This window comes from Notolepis coatsorum (assembly GCF_963971535.1).
Source record: "Notolepis coatsorum genome assembly, chromosome: 16".
Lineage (NCBI taxonomy): Eukaryota > Metazoa > Chordata > Actinopteri > Aulopiformes > Paralepididae > Notolepis > Notolepis coatsorum.
Window position 1 is genome coordinate 67,243,680 of NC_140180.1, and position 15,735 is coordinate 67,259,414.

The 15,735-nt window shown below is 43.5% G+C and overlaps 1 protein-coding gene across 1 annotated transcript in view; it reads right to left on the minus strand.

Moving 5' to 3' along the window:
* LOC311242999 (uncharacterized protein) overlaps positions 1–15,499 on the minus strand; it is a gene marked incomplete at its 3' end in the record, with an annotated part of 137,006 nt that extends 121,507 nt beyond the window's left edge. The window contains exons 1-3 of the mRNA XM_084332061.1: positions 15,346–15,499; positions 5,052–5,485; positions 4,224–4,420 (exon numbers count right to left, since the gene is read on the minus strand). Of these exons, the coding sequence (XP_084188187.1) occupies positions 4,224–4,420; positions 5,052–5,210 (356 nt within the window). The 5' untranslated portion in view covers positions 5,211–5,485; positions 15,346–15,499. The remainder of the gene's footprint in view (positions 1–4,223; positions 4,421–5,051; positions 5,486–15,345) is intronic.
* Positions 15,500–15,735: the final 236 nt, after the last annotated feature.

Here is a 15,735-nt window from a genome sequence, read left to right on the forward strand (position 1 = left end):
TGCAATCACTGCACTGGCAAACGGTGCGCGTCTTCTGAGTGTTCGCTTTAGTTGACAGTGCCACGAGAGCACTGCACAAGACCACCCGCGGACATATAATGTTTAATAAACGTTTGCGCAGTACTGGCCAACCCGCGGACATATAATAATAAAAGTCCCGCGGTACTAGGCTAGCCATCAGGAGCACTCGCAAACAGATAACGTTAAACACAGCAGAAGATGGAAAACAGACAGACTGACCAACGGGGAACTGCATCCAACCCTAGTACAACCCTCGAGTATAAGTTACTAAGGACACATTTAAATCACAGAGGTGTAATGTTAGTCTACTGGAACTGTATACAGTGGTTAGCTTCTAGTTAGCGTTTTAGCTATAGCTGCTTGCTAGCTAACGTTAGCCCCGTGTGCTCAAAGCAGCCAGCTAGGTGTATCTGTTATGACTATAATGTTTCCAAAAAAGCACCGGACTACGACGTAAGGTTAGACATTTTATTTCATGCTCAAAAGCCCCTGGCTTGCACATCGCAGTCACGAAAGGGGCTAGCTCAACCAGTGCACTGTGCACAACAGCACACCAACCCAACTGACGTTACCACAACACTTGACGGTACTTCACAGCACTGTCGTAAGACCACCGTGCTGTCTTAAAGGCACAGTGTGCCTACCCAGATGCATACACAACATTGACACGGCTTGACATACAAAGAAGTAATTATCACAATTAGCGATTTTTTTTGTCTGGTAAAAAATCTGTTTGGCTGGTAAAAAAAATCAGATACTCGCCAGTTGGCTGGTAAGCCAAAAAGTTAGTTTCCTCCCCTGTTTCTGATGATTGATTACCAATAACGGCGTTAGCCTCAGTAGCCACATTCGCTGATCGCCTGGTTGGCTATGATAACAAGGCCTGATCAGCGTGTAATTTGCGTGAAAAAGATCTTACCTGTGGCCGGTTGGATCCCAAAAAGGATTTCCCAGTTATCGATCGCCATCTGGTAGATCCATATGTACATTGACTGATGATACCGGTATATTCCTTTACTGCATACTGAATTCAGCTCCCAAAACGTATTCCATGCTACATGCATAGATTCACCCTAACAGGAAAGTCCATTCGAGATCCAAAAAAATAAAACACCTTTCTGCCACAGGGAACACTGCATTATTGAGACAGCGCCCCTACGAGGATCTGGCCGGTAATGCACTTTTCCGAATTCCAAGAGTAGGGTAAATCTGCAGTGCCGCTCTGTGACATTGAGTAGGTTATTAAAATGGAATAAAAGCCAAAACAACCTTGCCGCCCCCTACCGTTGGATCCGAAACACGTCCCTTGGCCGGGAATTGGCTTTTTTACCGATACCGATATACCGATATTGTCCAACTCTTAATTTCCGATACAGATATCAACCGATATCACATTTTAATGCCGATATCGGCCGATAATATCGGACATCATTTCTATAGAAATGTAAAAAAAAAATATATATATATATATATATATATATATATATATATATATATAATTGAAAACCGATACCGATATTTTCCGATATCACATTTTAATGCCGATATCGGCCGATAATATCGGTAGGCCGATAATATCGGACATCCCTAGTTAACACTAACAATTATATATTTTTTGTATCATAATGATTCTTGTGAAATCATTTGCCTTTTGTCTAAATCAATTTATTTTCCCTTTCTCTACAGAAACAAAGACTGAGGCAACTGAGACTGAGATTTGATGCTGGCTCTCTCGCTCTCATTCATCATTCACACAGTGACACACACAGTATTACTCTGACAATAAAATAAGAAAGGTTGTAACTGAGGGGTACAATTCCCTGACTGTATTGTTAGATATGATATTTAATACCACTACCTCTTGTACTTTAACTTCTGGCCATCCAGTACATGATATAAGTATGATGAACACTTTCCCACCTGATGAAACGAATCCACACAAATGTACAAAATCGAATATTTTATATAGCAAAAGGTATATACAACGTTCACTTAATTACATTTATGATTTGAAATATGAAACATGCACTTTTATGGCAAATGAGTATTCGTAGGTAAATCAACATTGAATGTCCAATCTCTGGTTACGCAGGGAGTAAGTATACAACCTGGAATATTTAGGAAACGATAGCGATGGTACTTAAATGATTATAGCTGGATACACTAAGGGGGGGGGGGGGTGTCCCGCTGGTTGTAAGACAGTAGGAGGGGGGGGTTAGAGAAGCCGCTGGCGGTATCCCATCTGGCCGATGGTGTCTTGGGAGAATCCAAAGTCTTGGACACGGTGCCCACAGAACCTCGGTCCGCAGACGAATACAGCTGGACCCTCTGTGGACGGTAGCTGCCGGTCCACAACGGAGAGACGTGAGGCGACCTCACTGGTGTAGAGCGCCGTCTCACCTGGAGTCCTCTCCGGGGGGTAGTTCCAACACTCCGCAGTGTTGGCCTTTATCCATGGAATAATCAAAGCACCCAAAGCATAATCCAAGCCGTGGAAGGCTCGCCGTCGTCCGGGTAGAGTAATCCAATATACAGGTCCAGTCGCTCTTGGCCCGGAGCTCCTCGGATGCAAGCACCACTAGGGGTCTGCTCAGCCTGGTTAAGCGTCCAGATAACGTCAGGAACGATGGGGGTACTGATAACTTTAGAACTCTAACCGAACGATGCACCATACATAAATAGACTATTATTAGCTTAATAGAATACGTCCAACTCGACGGTATAGTGCCAAACTATGACTATTCAACTATTAATCTACACGATATCTCAATGCCTATTCTGGGCCAAGTAGGCCTTACTACACCACACGTGCGTCGTGGGGAGGCTTTTGCGTCTGTCACTCTGTTGGAGGGTAAAGAACTGGACTAAAAGAAAGTTCTACTTTACTTGCGCCATATATATATGCGCTATGAACAAATAGTACCATTCGTATTTCGCCCGACATATTCCTGCGCGGAACCGGGGCTTGCCACGACATGTTAGGCGGCACGATTGAACTTGGACCTAGGGGTATGGCAACCTGGCGCCAGGTTCTCGTCCAATGGTAGAATGAAACTATTATGGGCCGTTTAGTAGACTAAAGGGATATTCAGTGCATATTGTACAAGGAATATACAGGGGATATCAAACGATATACAAATACAATTAAATATATATATATAAATAAATATATACATTCGGTTTAATCTGATCCTTCACAACAAAGGTGTTTCAATATTGTTATTGCTTTGGTTGTTTTGTTGTTACCCGTTGATCTAATGTGCCTATTGTTAAAATAAATAATTACTTCAAAATAAAAATACTATTATTTAAATTCCTAATCATTTCAATGGTGTTTTATGGCAATAACAACTATAGTCGAAAAAACTAAGTAAAGATAAGACAATTCGATTTTTGGAACTGTTTACATTAACTTTGGGATGGTTAAATTGTATTTCGGGGACGGTTCTGAGACGGTGGTGAAAAAAGTTAAGTCTGGAGCCCCACGCCTTTGTAGCCAATGAAATTCTGGAGCCAACGGTATCGCACGTGAGGGCTGATTGCAACGGCAAAGGGGTAGAAGCAGACCAACAGGTTCTTTGTTTTGACTTGCGCGTCTGAATGAATGGGAGCGGACTGCCATTTTGGATAATCATGCCGAATTATTGCCGGTACACACATTACAAGAACATGTGTAAAACACACATTTTCCGTGGGATTTTTCCGTCTGGCAACAAGTAAACAAAAACCTGACTAAACTTTTATTTCAGTGTGTTCAAACCTCTGTAACTCTATTACATTAGCACTCAGAGTGATTCTTCCTGTTGTGGAAGATCAGAATGTTTCCTTTCAAAAGAGACCAGACTCATGCATGTGCTATAAGTCGTTCAAGAATCGCCTGATGGATAAGAGGTTAATCCTCAATTAGCTGTGCTTTTTTGAGTCAGGAACACTGCCTACCAAATGTACTGCCAAGTTTGTAAAATTGTTTTACTCTTGGGTGTGGTATAACTAAGCAGGGAAGGAGATCATTTGTTTATAATTTGGTGTGTGTTATACCCACCAATTCTTTTTAAATTTTTTTGCAAAAACGGAACAAACATGTTCCACAGAACATGGAAGTTGTATAAAGTTGTTGATAAATAAATACTTAATACATAATATGTCCCTTTTAATATGTCACCCTACATTCAATAACACATTTTCACTATGCAGATGCTGACCTTTTGACCTCCTGGCTGAGGGCATGTGTGAGGGTGCGTGCGGCTTCCAACTGGCCCTCCAGAGAGCACACCTGAGCCTGTTTGGTCTGCAGCTCCTGGGACAGACGCTGCCGCGCGCATTCCTCTACTTGGGCCCCCTCAAGCACCCCCTGGAGCTCCCTTTGCACGACCTGGAGTTCCCTGCGCACCTCCTCATACTGGGGGGAGGAGAGAGAGAAGATTTTCCCAATTCATTTGCATAATCCAATATCAATTCATAAAATCCCAGATCAATTATCACTAGGTTCTTATATGTTGGCACATCCATACAGCCCACATACACACACCCCTCCCCTGTCTCGAACGTTGTTAGGCCATGCCTCCCACAAGCCGGCTGCAATGTGGACGAAGCCTTGCATCACGTGTCCCCTCCGGTACTCGAGGAGGCAGCAGTCGCATCTTTTCACCTGCACAGCGCGATCTCTCAGCGGCGAGGGTCTGCGTGGGAGGGACACGCCGCCCTCGTCGCTTCCTGATTCTACTGCGCAAGCGCACCAACCGACCTGTAGGAGTCGCTGTCCACAACGTCCGATCCCCACCCACCAGCTTCCCACCCCCTAATACTGCCAATTGAAATAAAATTAAAAAAATAAAATTAAAAAAATAAAGTGCAGCAGATAGAATACACTTAGACCTAATTGTTTTGTTACTAATATGTCCTCCATTATTTTAGTTTTTTGCTGCCATTTTGTTTGTTGCACTCCCTTATTTTTGGCTGCTTGTAATGTTAGTGAGGGAAGATTCCACTGTTTACTGCTTAAAATGTAACATGCCAAGCAACATAAATACCTTGCCGGTCTGCTTGTTGAGGGCGGCCTGTGTGTTGTCTAGCTGCAGCTGTCTCTGCCTGTTCTCCCTGGCCAGGCGGTCCTGATGGACCTGCAGCTCCTTCACTTTCTGCAGGGTGTGGCCAGACAGGCCCACCGTCCAGTCCTCCGCCCAGCTCATCTCTCTCCCCCCGCTAGGCCTGGTCCTCCCGGTCCAGTTCCACCACGACCACCGGTCGTTCACTCAGGAGGGAGATGACGGGCGACTGGGTCACGGGACCCACAGATCCAGTGACAGCCACTGGAGCCAGGAGACAGAGAGACTTGGAGGGAGATTAGAGCGGGAGTCAGAGGAGGCACCAGGTGGAGTCAGAGGAGGCACCAGGTGGAGTCAGAGGAGGCACCAGGTGGAGTCAGAGGAGGCACCAGGTGGACTCAGGAGGCAACACAGCCAGTCTGAAGGAGACAGACAAGCAGGAAATAGACTGTTATATCTATGACCAACCTGTCAATCGTGTTCATATCAAGGACTTTGATTGATTGAAAACTTTATTAACACTATGATCGCCGCGGACGAGTTTTCACGTCATTCCTAGCCATGCTCATTCTGCCGAAGACGCCGTAACTAGTCTTTGATGTCAATATTTCAAAAATCTGTCATCGAAATCATATTTCCTTTCCGGAGCCCTGAGACACACTGCTGATCTCCTCTCAACTCTCTAGCGGTTCAAGAGCGCCATCTGGTGGCCGATCGGCAGATCGCCAACCGGAAATTAACCTTTGAACAGGTAGTGCTCATCCATATGTGGTCCGGCCACTCGCTATCGTTAGAGAGACTCCGTATTGACACAGTGAACATCGATCGGTGCAAATAACTCGAAAAAACAACATGATTTGGACGTATATACTATTATACAACCTGGAAATGGATCGGGCATTTCTCCATCCCATAATAGAAAAAATTCTGTTCCACGCTCATCTGCCAGCGGCGCGAGGAAGCCACGGTAAGATTCAGCGTTATTTTCTAACGTCTTCTATACTAACTGATCTGATGAACATATGACCCACTCTGGATGAATCATCTAACGCTGCCCACGGAATTATAAACGATCCCCCGCCCATCCGGTCATCATCAGATGATGCATAGAAACTTCTAGAACCGTTCTGAAGAAAGCTGCAGAAAACGATAAAAACATACTTATACTTTAGAGTAGACCATATTTTAGTATGAATATGTGAATGAAAAAGTTTAACGTTGCTACACCCTGAACAATACAAATAGGACATTGAATGGGCCATAATAATGGCAATTTAGCAATAGAATTTAAAAAGTTATAGCCCTGCAAAGAAGGGGAACTTCTCCATAGACAAATAGAGCTGGCGAGGGATGGTAATTGGTAAATTATGAATTTAACCCATGGCGATTAAAGTGTTAACAGATTGCAGAATGGGTACAATACAGCTCAATACAAACAATTGTTAAGGGGATGCAGACCAGAAAAAGACTTTCATCTTGTTTACATCAGGGTCCCCCTTTTTCAATTCATCAAGACATTTATGACATACAGAGACAGTACCAGTGTTTCCCACAGGATTTTGTGAGACTGTGGTGGGTGAACCTCAGCCCCTCTAGGGGGGGGGGGGGGGGGGGGGATCATTTTTTTTGTACATTTTAAAGTTAAATGCATCGATCTGGTGCACTTTGAGAGCAAAATAAAGAGGCTAGATCTATGATGAACTCTGTGCTCAAAACACAAAATCGACTAGACTAGTGCTGCTTCCCAATCCTCTCCTCGAAGCACCCCAGCCGTTCAATGTATTTGTTAAATTCCACCACCAGCACACCTGATTCAACTTAACTAGCCCTTTATTAGTTGAATCAGGTGTGCTGGTGGTGGAATTTAACAAATACATGGAACGGCTGGTGTTACGAAGGATCAGATTAAACCGAATATATATATTTATTGATTGATATATATTGCATAATATTTGTATATCGTTTGATATCCCTTGTGTATTCCTTGTACATATACACGGAATATCCCTTTAGCCTAGTACAGACCATAATATTTCGTTCTCCTATTGGACAGCGGTCCCTTAGGCGCCATTGCCATACCCCCAAGGTCTGGTTCAAAGTCACCGCCAAAGACTTGCCTGGACATGAACGGTTCTGCGCAAGGATATGAGACAGGAATAAAGCTGGTACTAGTTTGTTCACCTAACGTATAAATACGGCGCAGGTGAATACAGAAGTAGAGTTACCCAATAAGTTGAAGCCTCACCCACGATACAACGTGCGGTGAAGTATGGCCTGTTTGGCCCCAAATAGAGCATTGAGACCACGTGCGAATTAATAACTGAAGTATCAGAGTTTAACGCTGTACCGTCGAGTTCGACCTATTCTATTAATTCAGTAATAGTCTATTTATGTATAGTGTATCGTGCGGCTACCGTTCTACAGTGACCAGCAGGGGAGGAAATTAGGCCACTTTACTCGCCAATTGCGAGTATTTTTTACGTTTGGCGAGTAATTCATGAAGAGCACTCGCCAGTCTGGCGAGTACTAGTAATTACAAAACAAAACAAAAAAATCATTCTGCAATCTGCTGATTCGCTCACTGACACAAACCGAACTCTGACTCCCCCCTTGATTCCTCCCATTTGCGCCACATAATAATCAGACCATAACCAATGAACATCATCGTTGTACAGATGCGCTCTAAGCTCCTCCAATGAACACTCGTTTTCTAGAAGATGCCGCCCATCTAGGGGAAGTGGACAGACCACTACGCGCAGACATACAAACTCCTGCCACCGGCAGCCGGCTTGACAACGTAGACAAACTTACAAAAACACATGAGTGGATGAAAATAATTGCATGTAGAGTCGTCGCTTTCGGATATCGGTGCGGTCTGACATGGGGGCGAACAACAGCACGCGACGCGTCTCCTTCGAGTCGGATGAGAATGACAAGTCAACAACATTAGCCGGCTAGCTACCTAGCATGTAACAAGCTACCATAACGCGCATTCAACATAGTGGACTATACTGAGCGGCTTTGCTTAAATGCAGCCGAGTGACATTTTATTATTACCGGGTTTCCCAGCATATCACCACTCGCCCATATGCCCTTCACAACGGTGATGTTGTCATATTTGGCATTCAGAATACACCCGCTGAACCCCTAGCGTTGTCGATTCGGTTCCAATGTATTGTCATCTTACAGCACAAGTACAGTACAACCAGAATACATTTGGCATACAACCAGAGTGCAAATGTAACAAGTCAAGTTCAAGTTGTTTTATTTAGCTATTACATTACAGTGAAATGCTTGGTTCTTTCACTGCCCAACCCAGTATTGATTGATTGAAAACTTTATTAACATATTTCAGAATGGGTACAATACAGTACAGCTCAATACACACAATTGTTAAGGGGATGCAGACCAGAGAAGGACTTTAGTCTTGTTTACATCAGGGTCCCCCATTTCAGTCCTGTTTGCTTAATGCCTTGTCCACTTCCTCCACACTCCAATATGTTATGATGAATTGAAAATGGGGGACCCTGATGTAAACAAGACGAAAGTCTTTCTCTGGTCTGCATCCCCTTAACAATTGTATGTATTGAACTGTACTGTACCCATTCTGCAATCTGTTAATAAACTTTTCAATCAATCAATCCCTTCAACCCTGCTCCTGTCAAACCTGCTCTTTCCATTCCCTCCATCATGTCCCCCCTTTCTGATGAATATTTCCTGCACTTAAGAGTCAGACACACATTCCTAGTAGTTGAGCTGTGATGAATGAAAACTTTATTTAACAGATTGCAGAATGGGTACAGTACAGTACGGCTCAATACATGCAATTGTTAAGGGGATGCAGACCAGAGAAAGACTTTCGTCTTGTTTACATCAGGGTCCCCCATTTTCAATTCATTTTCAATTCATCATTCAGTATAACCTAGACCAGCCCAACCCAGCATCTTTCACTGCCCAGTTCAGCCCAACCCAGTCCAGAATAGTTCCCTCTTTCATGTTAATATGTGATTTAATGATGTAATATTTTGAAGAGTAGAGACAGTGTGATTAATTTACTATGATTGAAAATCAATTTAGACGAAGACGCACAAAGAAGTAATTATCACAATTAGCGATTTTTTTTGTCTGGTAAAAAATCTATTTGGCTGGTAAAAAAAATCAGATACCCGCCAGTTGGCTGGTAAGCCAAAAAGTTAGTTTCCTCCCCTGGTGACCAGCATCACCAACGTTTCCTCGTACCAGCTAGTGTGCTTATCCAGGCTGGGCTGCTTACCCTGGCGCTTTCACCCGAGGAGCCCTAGACGAGGACCGTGTGGATCATGTACACTGGATAACCTACCGACGACTGCATAGCCCTTTTCGGCTGGATTATATTTGCTTTTGGTCCTGTAATTGATGGAGCGGAGAATCGCCTACACCCACAATTGTGTGGGATTTACCCTGTGAGGAGCCACGTCGAGCCCGCCTCTCAGAAGCCTGAGGCCGGCTAGCTTTCTTCCATGCGGAGCTGCATGCTACGGAGAACAGCTGTATTCGTCTGCGGATCAAGATATTATTGCACCGTCTCCTGTACTTGGAGTCTCTTTATCATCGTTGACCCAGACTCTACTACCGACAAATCCTCTCCCCTTGCTGGCTTACGACCGGAGGGACCCTACCAGTATCTCCCGCTATCTTACCAGAGTACCATAGATATAATTCCTAAGATTCAGGTTGTATTATTATCTCCTGCGTAATATGAGAATGGACATACGTTATTGATTTGCCTACGCACATTCCTTTGCCTTATAAGCGCATCCAAAGTAAAGTATATTATGTACTATCATTGCTGCTAATAAATACTTAAACCCAGTTGTGTGTGGAACCGAGTCATTGTGGGAAGTGTTCATCATAAGATACCTGTGTACTGTATGGCCAGTAGTAATGTACATAAGACAGTAGTGGTTTAATGATACCATACTTATTAATACAGTCAGGGAATTGTACCCCTCAGTTACAGCTGGGGTGTCTCGAGGAGAGGTTTGGGAACCACTGGACTAGAGCATACATTTGAGCTATCAAAGAAATGATGCAAAAGTAGTTACCTGTGTTGAACTGGTTTATTTTTTAGAAAATAAAAATATATACTGGATTACTATTACGACTACTACCACTGCCAATACTACTGATACATCCCTATTGGCAAACTTTATATTTAAAAAGAAATAGTAAAAAAAAAGAAAATGTTCGTTATACAACTGTGGCGGGCCGCCACAGTCTAGGCAATTAATGGGAAACACTGCAGTACTGTTTCATCAAGAGTCAAGACATTTATGACGTTCATACTGGATGAATGAATGAATGAAAACTTTATTTAACAGATTGCAGTAGACAATACAGTACGGCTCAATACACACAATTGTTAAGGGGATGCAGACCAGAGAAAGACGTTTGTCTTGTTTACATCAGGGTCCCCCATTTTCAATTCATAGTGACATTTATGACATACACAACATACATGACATTTATGGCATAGGGAAGGACATACATGACATACTGTACAGGTATTTAGTACCGTTACATTTGTGACATATACGATATTCAAATATACAGACAGTACTGTTACCCATTGGCAGTGTTAGGGGTGGGAAAGCTGGTGGGTGGGGATTGGACGTTGTGACGGCGACTCCTACAGGTCAGTTGCTGCGCCTGTACAGCAGAATCAGGAAGTAACAGGGGCAGCGTGAGCCTCCCACGCGTTACTCCTCGCCCAGGGAACAAAATAACTGCACGCCATTCGCCAAATGCGTGTAGATTTACCGTCTGGCGGCTAAAAATAATAGTCTGCCCGCCAGCTGGCGTGTAGTTCATATCGATACTCTTATTTTGAAAATCCTGTGCGGGTCTCATTGCCGCCCCAAGCGCAGCTCCAGTCATAATATCTGAGCTCCGGCAGCTAGCAACGTTCAGGTTCATATGATACTCTTATTTTGAAAAACCCTCTAGCAACTCCGCGAGTCATATGATATCCGCCCACTCCGTGTTTCACTTTCTTGAAAACAGAGCAGCAGCGTCAACACAGCAGCGTTAACACAGCAGTGCGCCTACAGACGCGAAATAAGTCTGTGATGTTTTTTTTCTTCTCACAACGAGTCCAATGCAGCTACATGCTTTGCACCATCGCCATTCCTTTATGCCCACATCGCCCGAAATGAACGTTTATGTACCAATCACTACAACGTTAACGTAAGCTAACAAGCTAATCCTGATGATCAGACGAGGCAGAGCCACAGTGAACAGCACTGAGGAAAGGGAAATGGGGGGGGGGGGCACTCTCCCCTTCCCTGTGTGTGTGTGTGCGTGCGTTTGGAAAGACGACGGAGTCACTAGTCAGGACAGGAGTATATTATAGTAAACTGAGGATTACTGAGGATGGACAGATAATGTTGATATTCAAATATAAAAAAGTTTCGAGAGGAGTGGAAGTTTGAAGACAGACTACAATATGATGCGGGGGTGATGAGTTGAAACACAGTGTGTGTGTCCCGACCCCACTTCTATGTTTCAATAAATTATTTGCATTTAAAACTATTAACGCTGACTCATTCCTTCAGTCCACTCAAAATTATGCTAATATTCCTTATGTTGTTTATGATATTAATTGAAAATAGCATATGAGAGTATTGAATGTAATAATAACACATGGCGATATACTAAAAAGCTATTTATAATTTTTGGCTAGTAAAAAATCTGCCCGGCTGGTACTTTTAAAAATCTACCAGCCAAATGGCTGGTAAGTCAAAAAGTTAAGTTTGTTCCCTGTCCTCGCCACTGAGAGATCACGCTGTACAGGTGAAAAGATGCGACAGCTGCCTCCTCGTGTACCGGAGGGGACACGTGATGCAAGGCTTGGTCCTCACTGCAGCCGACCAGTGGGAGGCATAGTCTAGCTAGCAACGTTCGAGACAGGGGAGGGGAGAATTGAAGGGAGAATTGGCAAGGCGAAATTGGGATGGGAGAAAAATAAGGAGAAAAAGTGGATAAAAAAACAATATACAGTACTGTTTAAGAGAAAGAGATCTTAAATACCCCCACATTGACACATATTAGGCCACAGAGCCAGAGACCTCCATCTGTTTGTTGTTAGATATGACTTAGTTATAATTGTCTATACTGTACTGTAGGTGGGGAGATAACATTGGAGTGAAACCTAGTATAGAGTAGTAAATGGACTGCATTTATATAGTGCTTTTATCCAAAGCGCTTTACAACTTATGCCTCACATTCACCCATTCACCCACACACCGACGGAGGCAGCAACCATGCAAGGTGCCAACCTGCTCATAATGGGAGCAGTTAGGGGTTAAGTGTCTTGCTTAAGGACACTTCCTGACATTAGGGATGCCCCGATCGATCGGCCACTGATCGTTTTCGGCCGATAATCAGTATAAATATGCGATCGGGGAATTCCGATAATGAGTCATATTCGCCGATCGCGGAAACTGATCAAGTGGATATCTCACTCGCTTGTCTCAGACGCACAGGACCTGCAAACTGCTCCTCCTCCCTAGCCCCGCCCGTACCCGTGTAGAGTTTGTAAACACAGAGGAGGCGGACCTCCTCTGCTGAGTCTAGATAGTGCATTCGACCTGAGCTAACGTTAGCTACCTAGCTATCGTTACTGTTTAAACAAAATTACCCAGTCAACTATTCACTTTTAGTAGGCATTGTCTAACGGTATTTAGCCGGCTAGCTTAGGGCTGGGCGATATGGAAAAAAATCATATCGCGATAACGATATGATAATTTTATTTTATTTCTCGATATCGATAATTATCGAATTGTTAAGTATAAAAAGAAATTATAAAAAAAAAAAAAAAAAAAAAATTTAACAACAGATGTATGTTTATTTTGCAGCAATTCTTTGTCATTGCCGCCATCTTTAGTGTTACATCCCCTCACACTCCAGTTCTCAGGCTGCAGCTGGTTTAAAAGCTAAAGTAAACCGGCTTCTCTGCTGGCTGTGGCTCCAGAGGAGTTGAACAGTTCTGGCTCTGCTAGTTTATTTTCGATCTTTTGGCGCTTTTTTGGTGGACAAACCACCGCACATGTGCACTGTGACTCGTGACTGGAGTCTAGTTCTGCTAGCACACATAGCCTACTGTGTACAGACGGTTTCAAAATGTATTTTAAATTAGAAAGCAAACAAAATAAATGGACAAGAGAAAAAGAAATCTGAATTTGGTCAGTATTGTCATTTGGACAAGCAAAGCCATTACTTTAAGTTGCAGGCAAGAAAGCCATTACTTTAAGTTGCAGGCAAGAAAGACAAGTCTGTCCACTGTCTCTGGTTTTAAAACTGCCCTGTTGCAGGTAAAAAAAAAAAAAAAAAAAAAATTTAATTTCGATATTCGATATCGATTATTAAAATATATCGCGATATTTATCGTTATCGTTATATCGCCCAGCCCTAGCTACTGATAGCTCCGGATATCAACAAATGCCCCAGGAAGTCTAGTAGTCCATGTTGATATCTCCGTTAGCTTGCGTTAGCTGACGTTAGTTCACAGTTCAAAACGAAATGTCCGATTGAACTAAATAGTTGTCTTAACGTCATCTAGCCGGCTAGCAGTAGCTACAGATAGCTCCTGATATCAATGTCTTATAACATTGATTGAATGCGTATTCGAGCTGAGGGCTTGCTGAATGTGACAGTAGTAACGTTATACCAATAGGGCCCAGCTGCAGCGCCGGAGAATCCTTTTTGGAGCTGGAGGCTACTAGAGTACACAGACAGTGGCGCGGTTTGCAGATAGCGAGCATTTTGACTTGTTGCGTGGTGGCGATGTCTCGCAGATAATACAAGTACAAGTCTAATTATATAATATATATATTTTATATAAAAAAGAATTATAAAAGAATTTTTAATTTCTTTTTAATCAAAAACGATCGGTATCGGATCGGTATCGGCCGATATGGCTCACGACGATCGGTGATCGGTATCTGTGGCAAAAAACGTGATCGGGGCATCCCTACCTGACATGCTGTCGGAATCGAACCAGGAACCTTCTGATGATAAGTAAGAGTAGTCACACTCTCTATAACTCCCCGGACCTCTGGTTGATGACGAATTGACGACACCCACACATATGGGGGACCAAGCACAGGGCGGTATGGTGTATATTCACTTGTGTTGTGTCAGAACGCAGTCGGTACTAGTCAGTAATGCATCAGTCTGAAGTCTGAACATGTTTCAGCTGTAGGATCAGCCTAGCAGCTTCTGAGCCAAGCGGAGTCCCGGCTCTGAACACGTCCCAAAGGGGGAAGCTTGTGGCTGCAACAGTGCTGCAATGACTCAATGTTTTTCTTAACAGACCATCTGTTTCCAAGGGCAATTCCAAGTTGAAAATAGCTAAACAACCACACACGTATTAACAAATCACATATGCATACCTCCTCAAAATGTTGTAAACCTCTTTGTCGGCTCTACAAAAAAGCTATATGTTCATATAATCACCCAAAGTCGACTGCATGCACATGTATTTGTGACAGATAGAACACAATGATCTGCTTGCATGCACTCAGACACACTGTTCTGAGAGGCACGGAATGAAGAAAAACCTGATTATTGGGGAATCATGAATTAAAACTCCTGGAGGCCAATCTTTAAATCAAGTTCTGACCTGAACAAAGCAACCAGGTAAAACAGGTAAATTAAACCCTTTCTGTCACTGCAGACATGTCACTGTTGCTCACATTGAGCTGAGGGGTCAGGTCTGCTGAACAAAACTGATAGATGGCACAGCTGGTGTAACAATTACCTCACGTGACAACAACCACCTACACTGTGGCAACTAAAAGAACACAATTCAAAACAATGCCATTGTGTGTCTGTATGTATGACTAATAACACTGGAACACACACACTCGTGAAATACATAACAAAGTGGACCCTGGCCTAATTAACGCCATGTTGTGATGAATGAGCGATAGGTTGCATAATCTCGCGGCTGCTGCTGCTGCTGCTGGGAACAGACTAGGTGACGTTAACGTTTATAAGTGAGTGTCAAAACAAGAAACAAATAACCTGTGAAGGCTATCATAATAATATCGCACAAAATCACAGTTGGCTTTATTTAACTGGCAATGAATGGAAGTTCTGAAATAATGGAAGATAACTAATTAACATTAAGTTAACCGTTACCCTCTCCTAACCGTAATTGACTAACGCTGGTAACGGTAACAGTACTAACTTAGCTCCCAGGCTAGAAAGCAGCTAACCCACCACTATATTAACTTACCATTCACGTTAGAAACAGCTACGGGCGGCAGGGATCCCACCATCAAAACCACACTGGTGCCGAGCTCTGACGGTACTCATGTACAAGTCGCAGAATTCAAACGTACAGTACAACAACGGTTGTGTGTTTTACAGATGGCACTAGCTAGTATGACAGTATGTATCCCTCTCAGCGACAAGATGCCGCGGGTCTTGTGCCGCCGATAATGACCGACACACACAAAGTTTGACACGAGGCGGGGCGGGAGGTGGTGACGTAGAAGCAGGGGGGGGGATGTTTGGGAAAAACTTGGCCCACATGGAACCTCTTTGATGACCCCTAGCGATGAGATGAGAGAGAGAGAGAGAGAGAGAGAGAGAGAGAGAGAGAGAGAGAGAGAGAGAGAGAGAG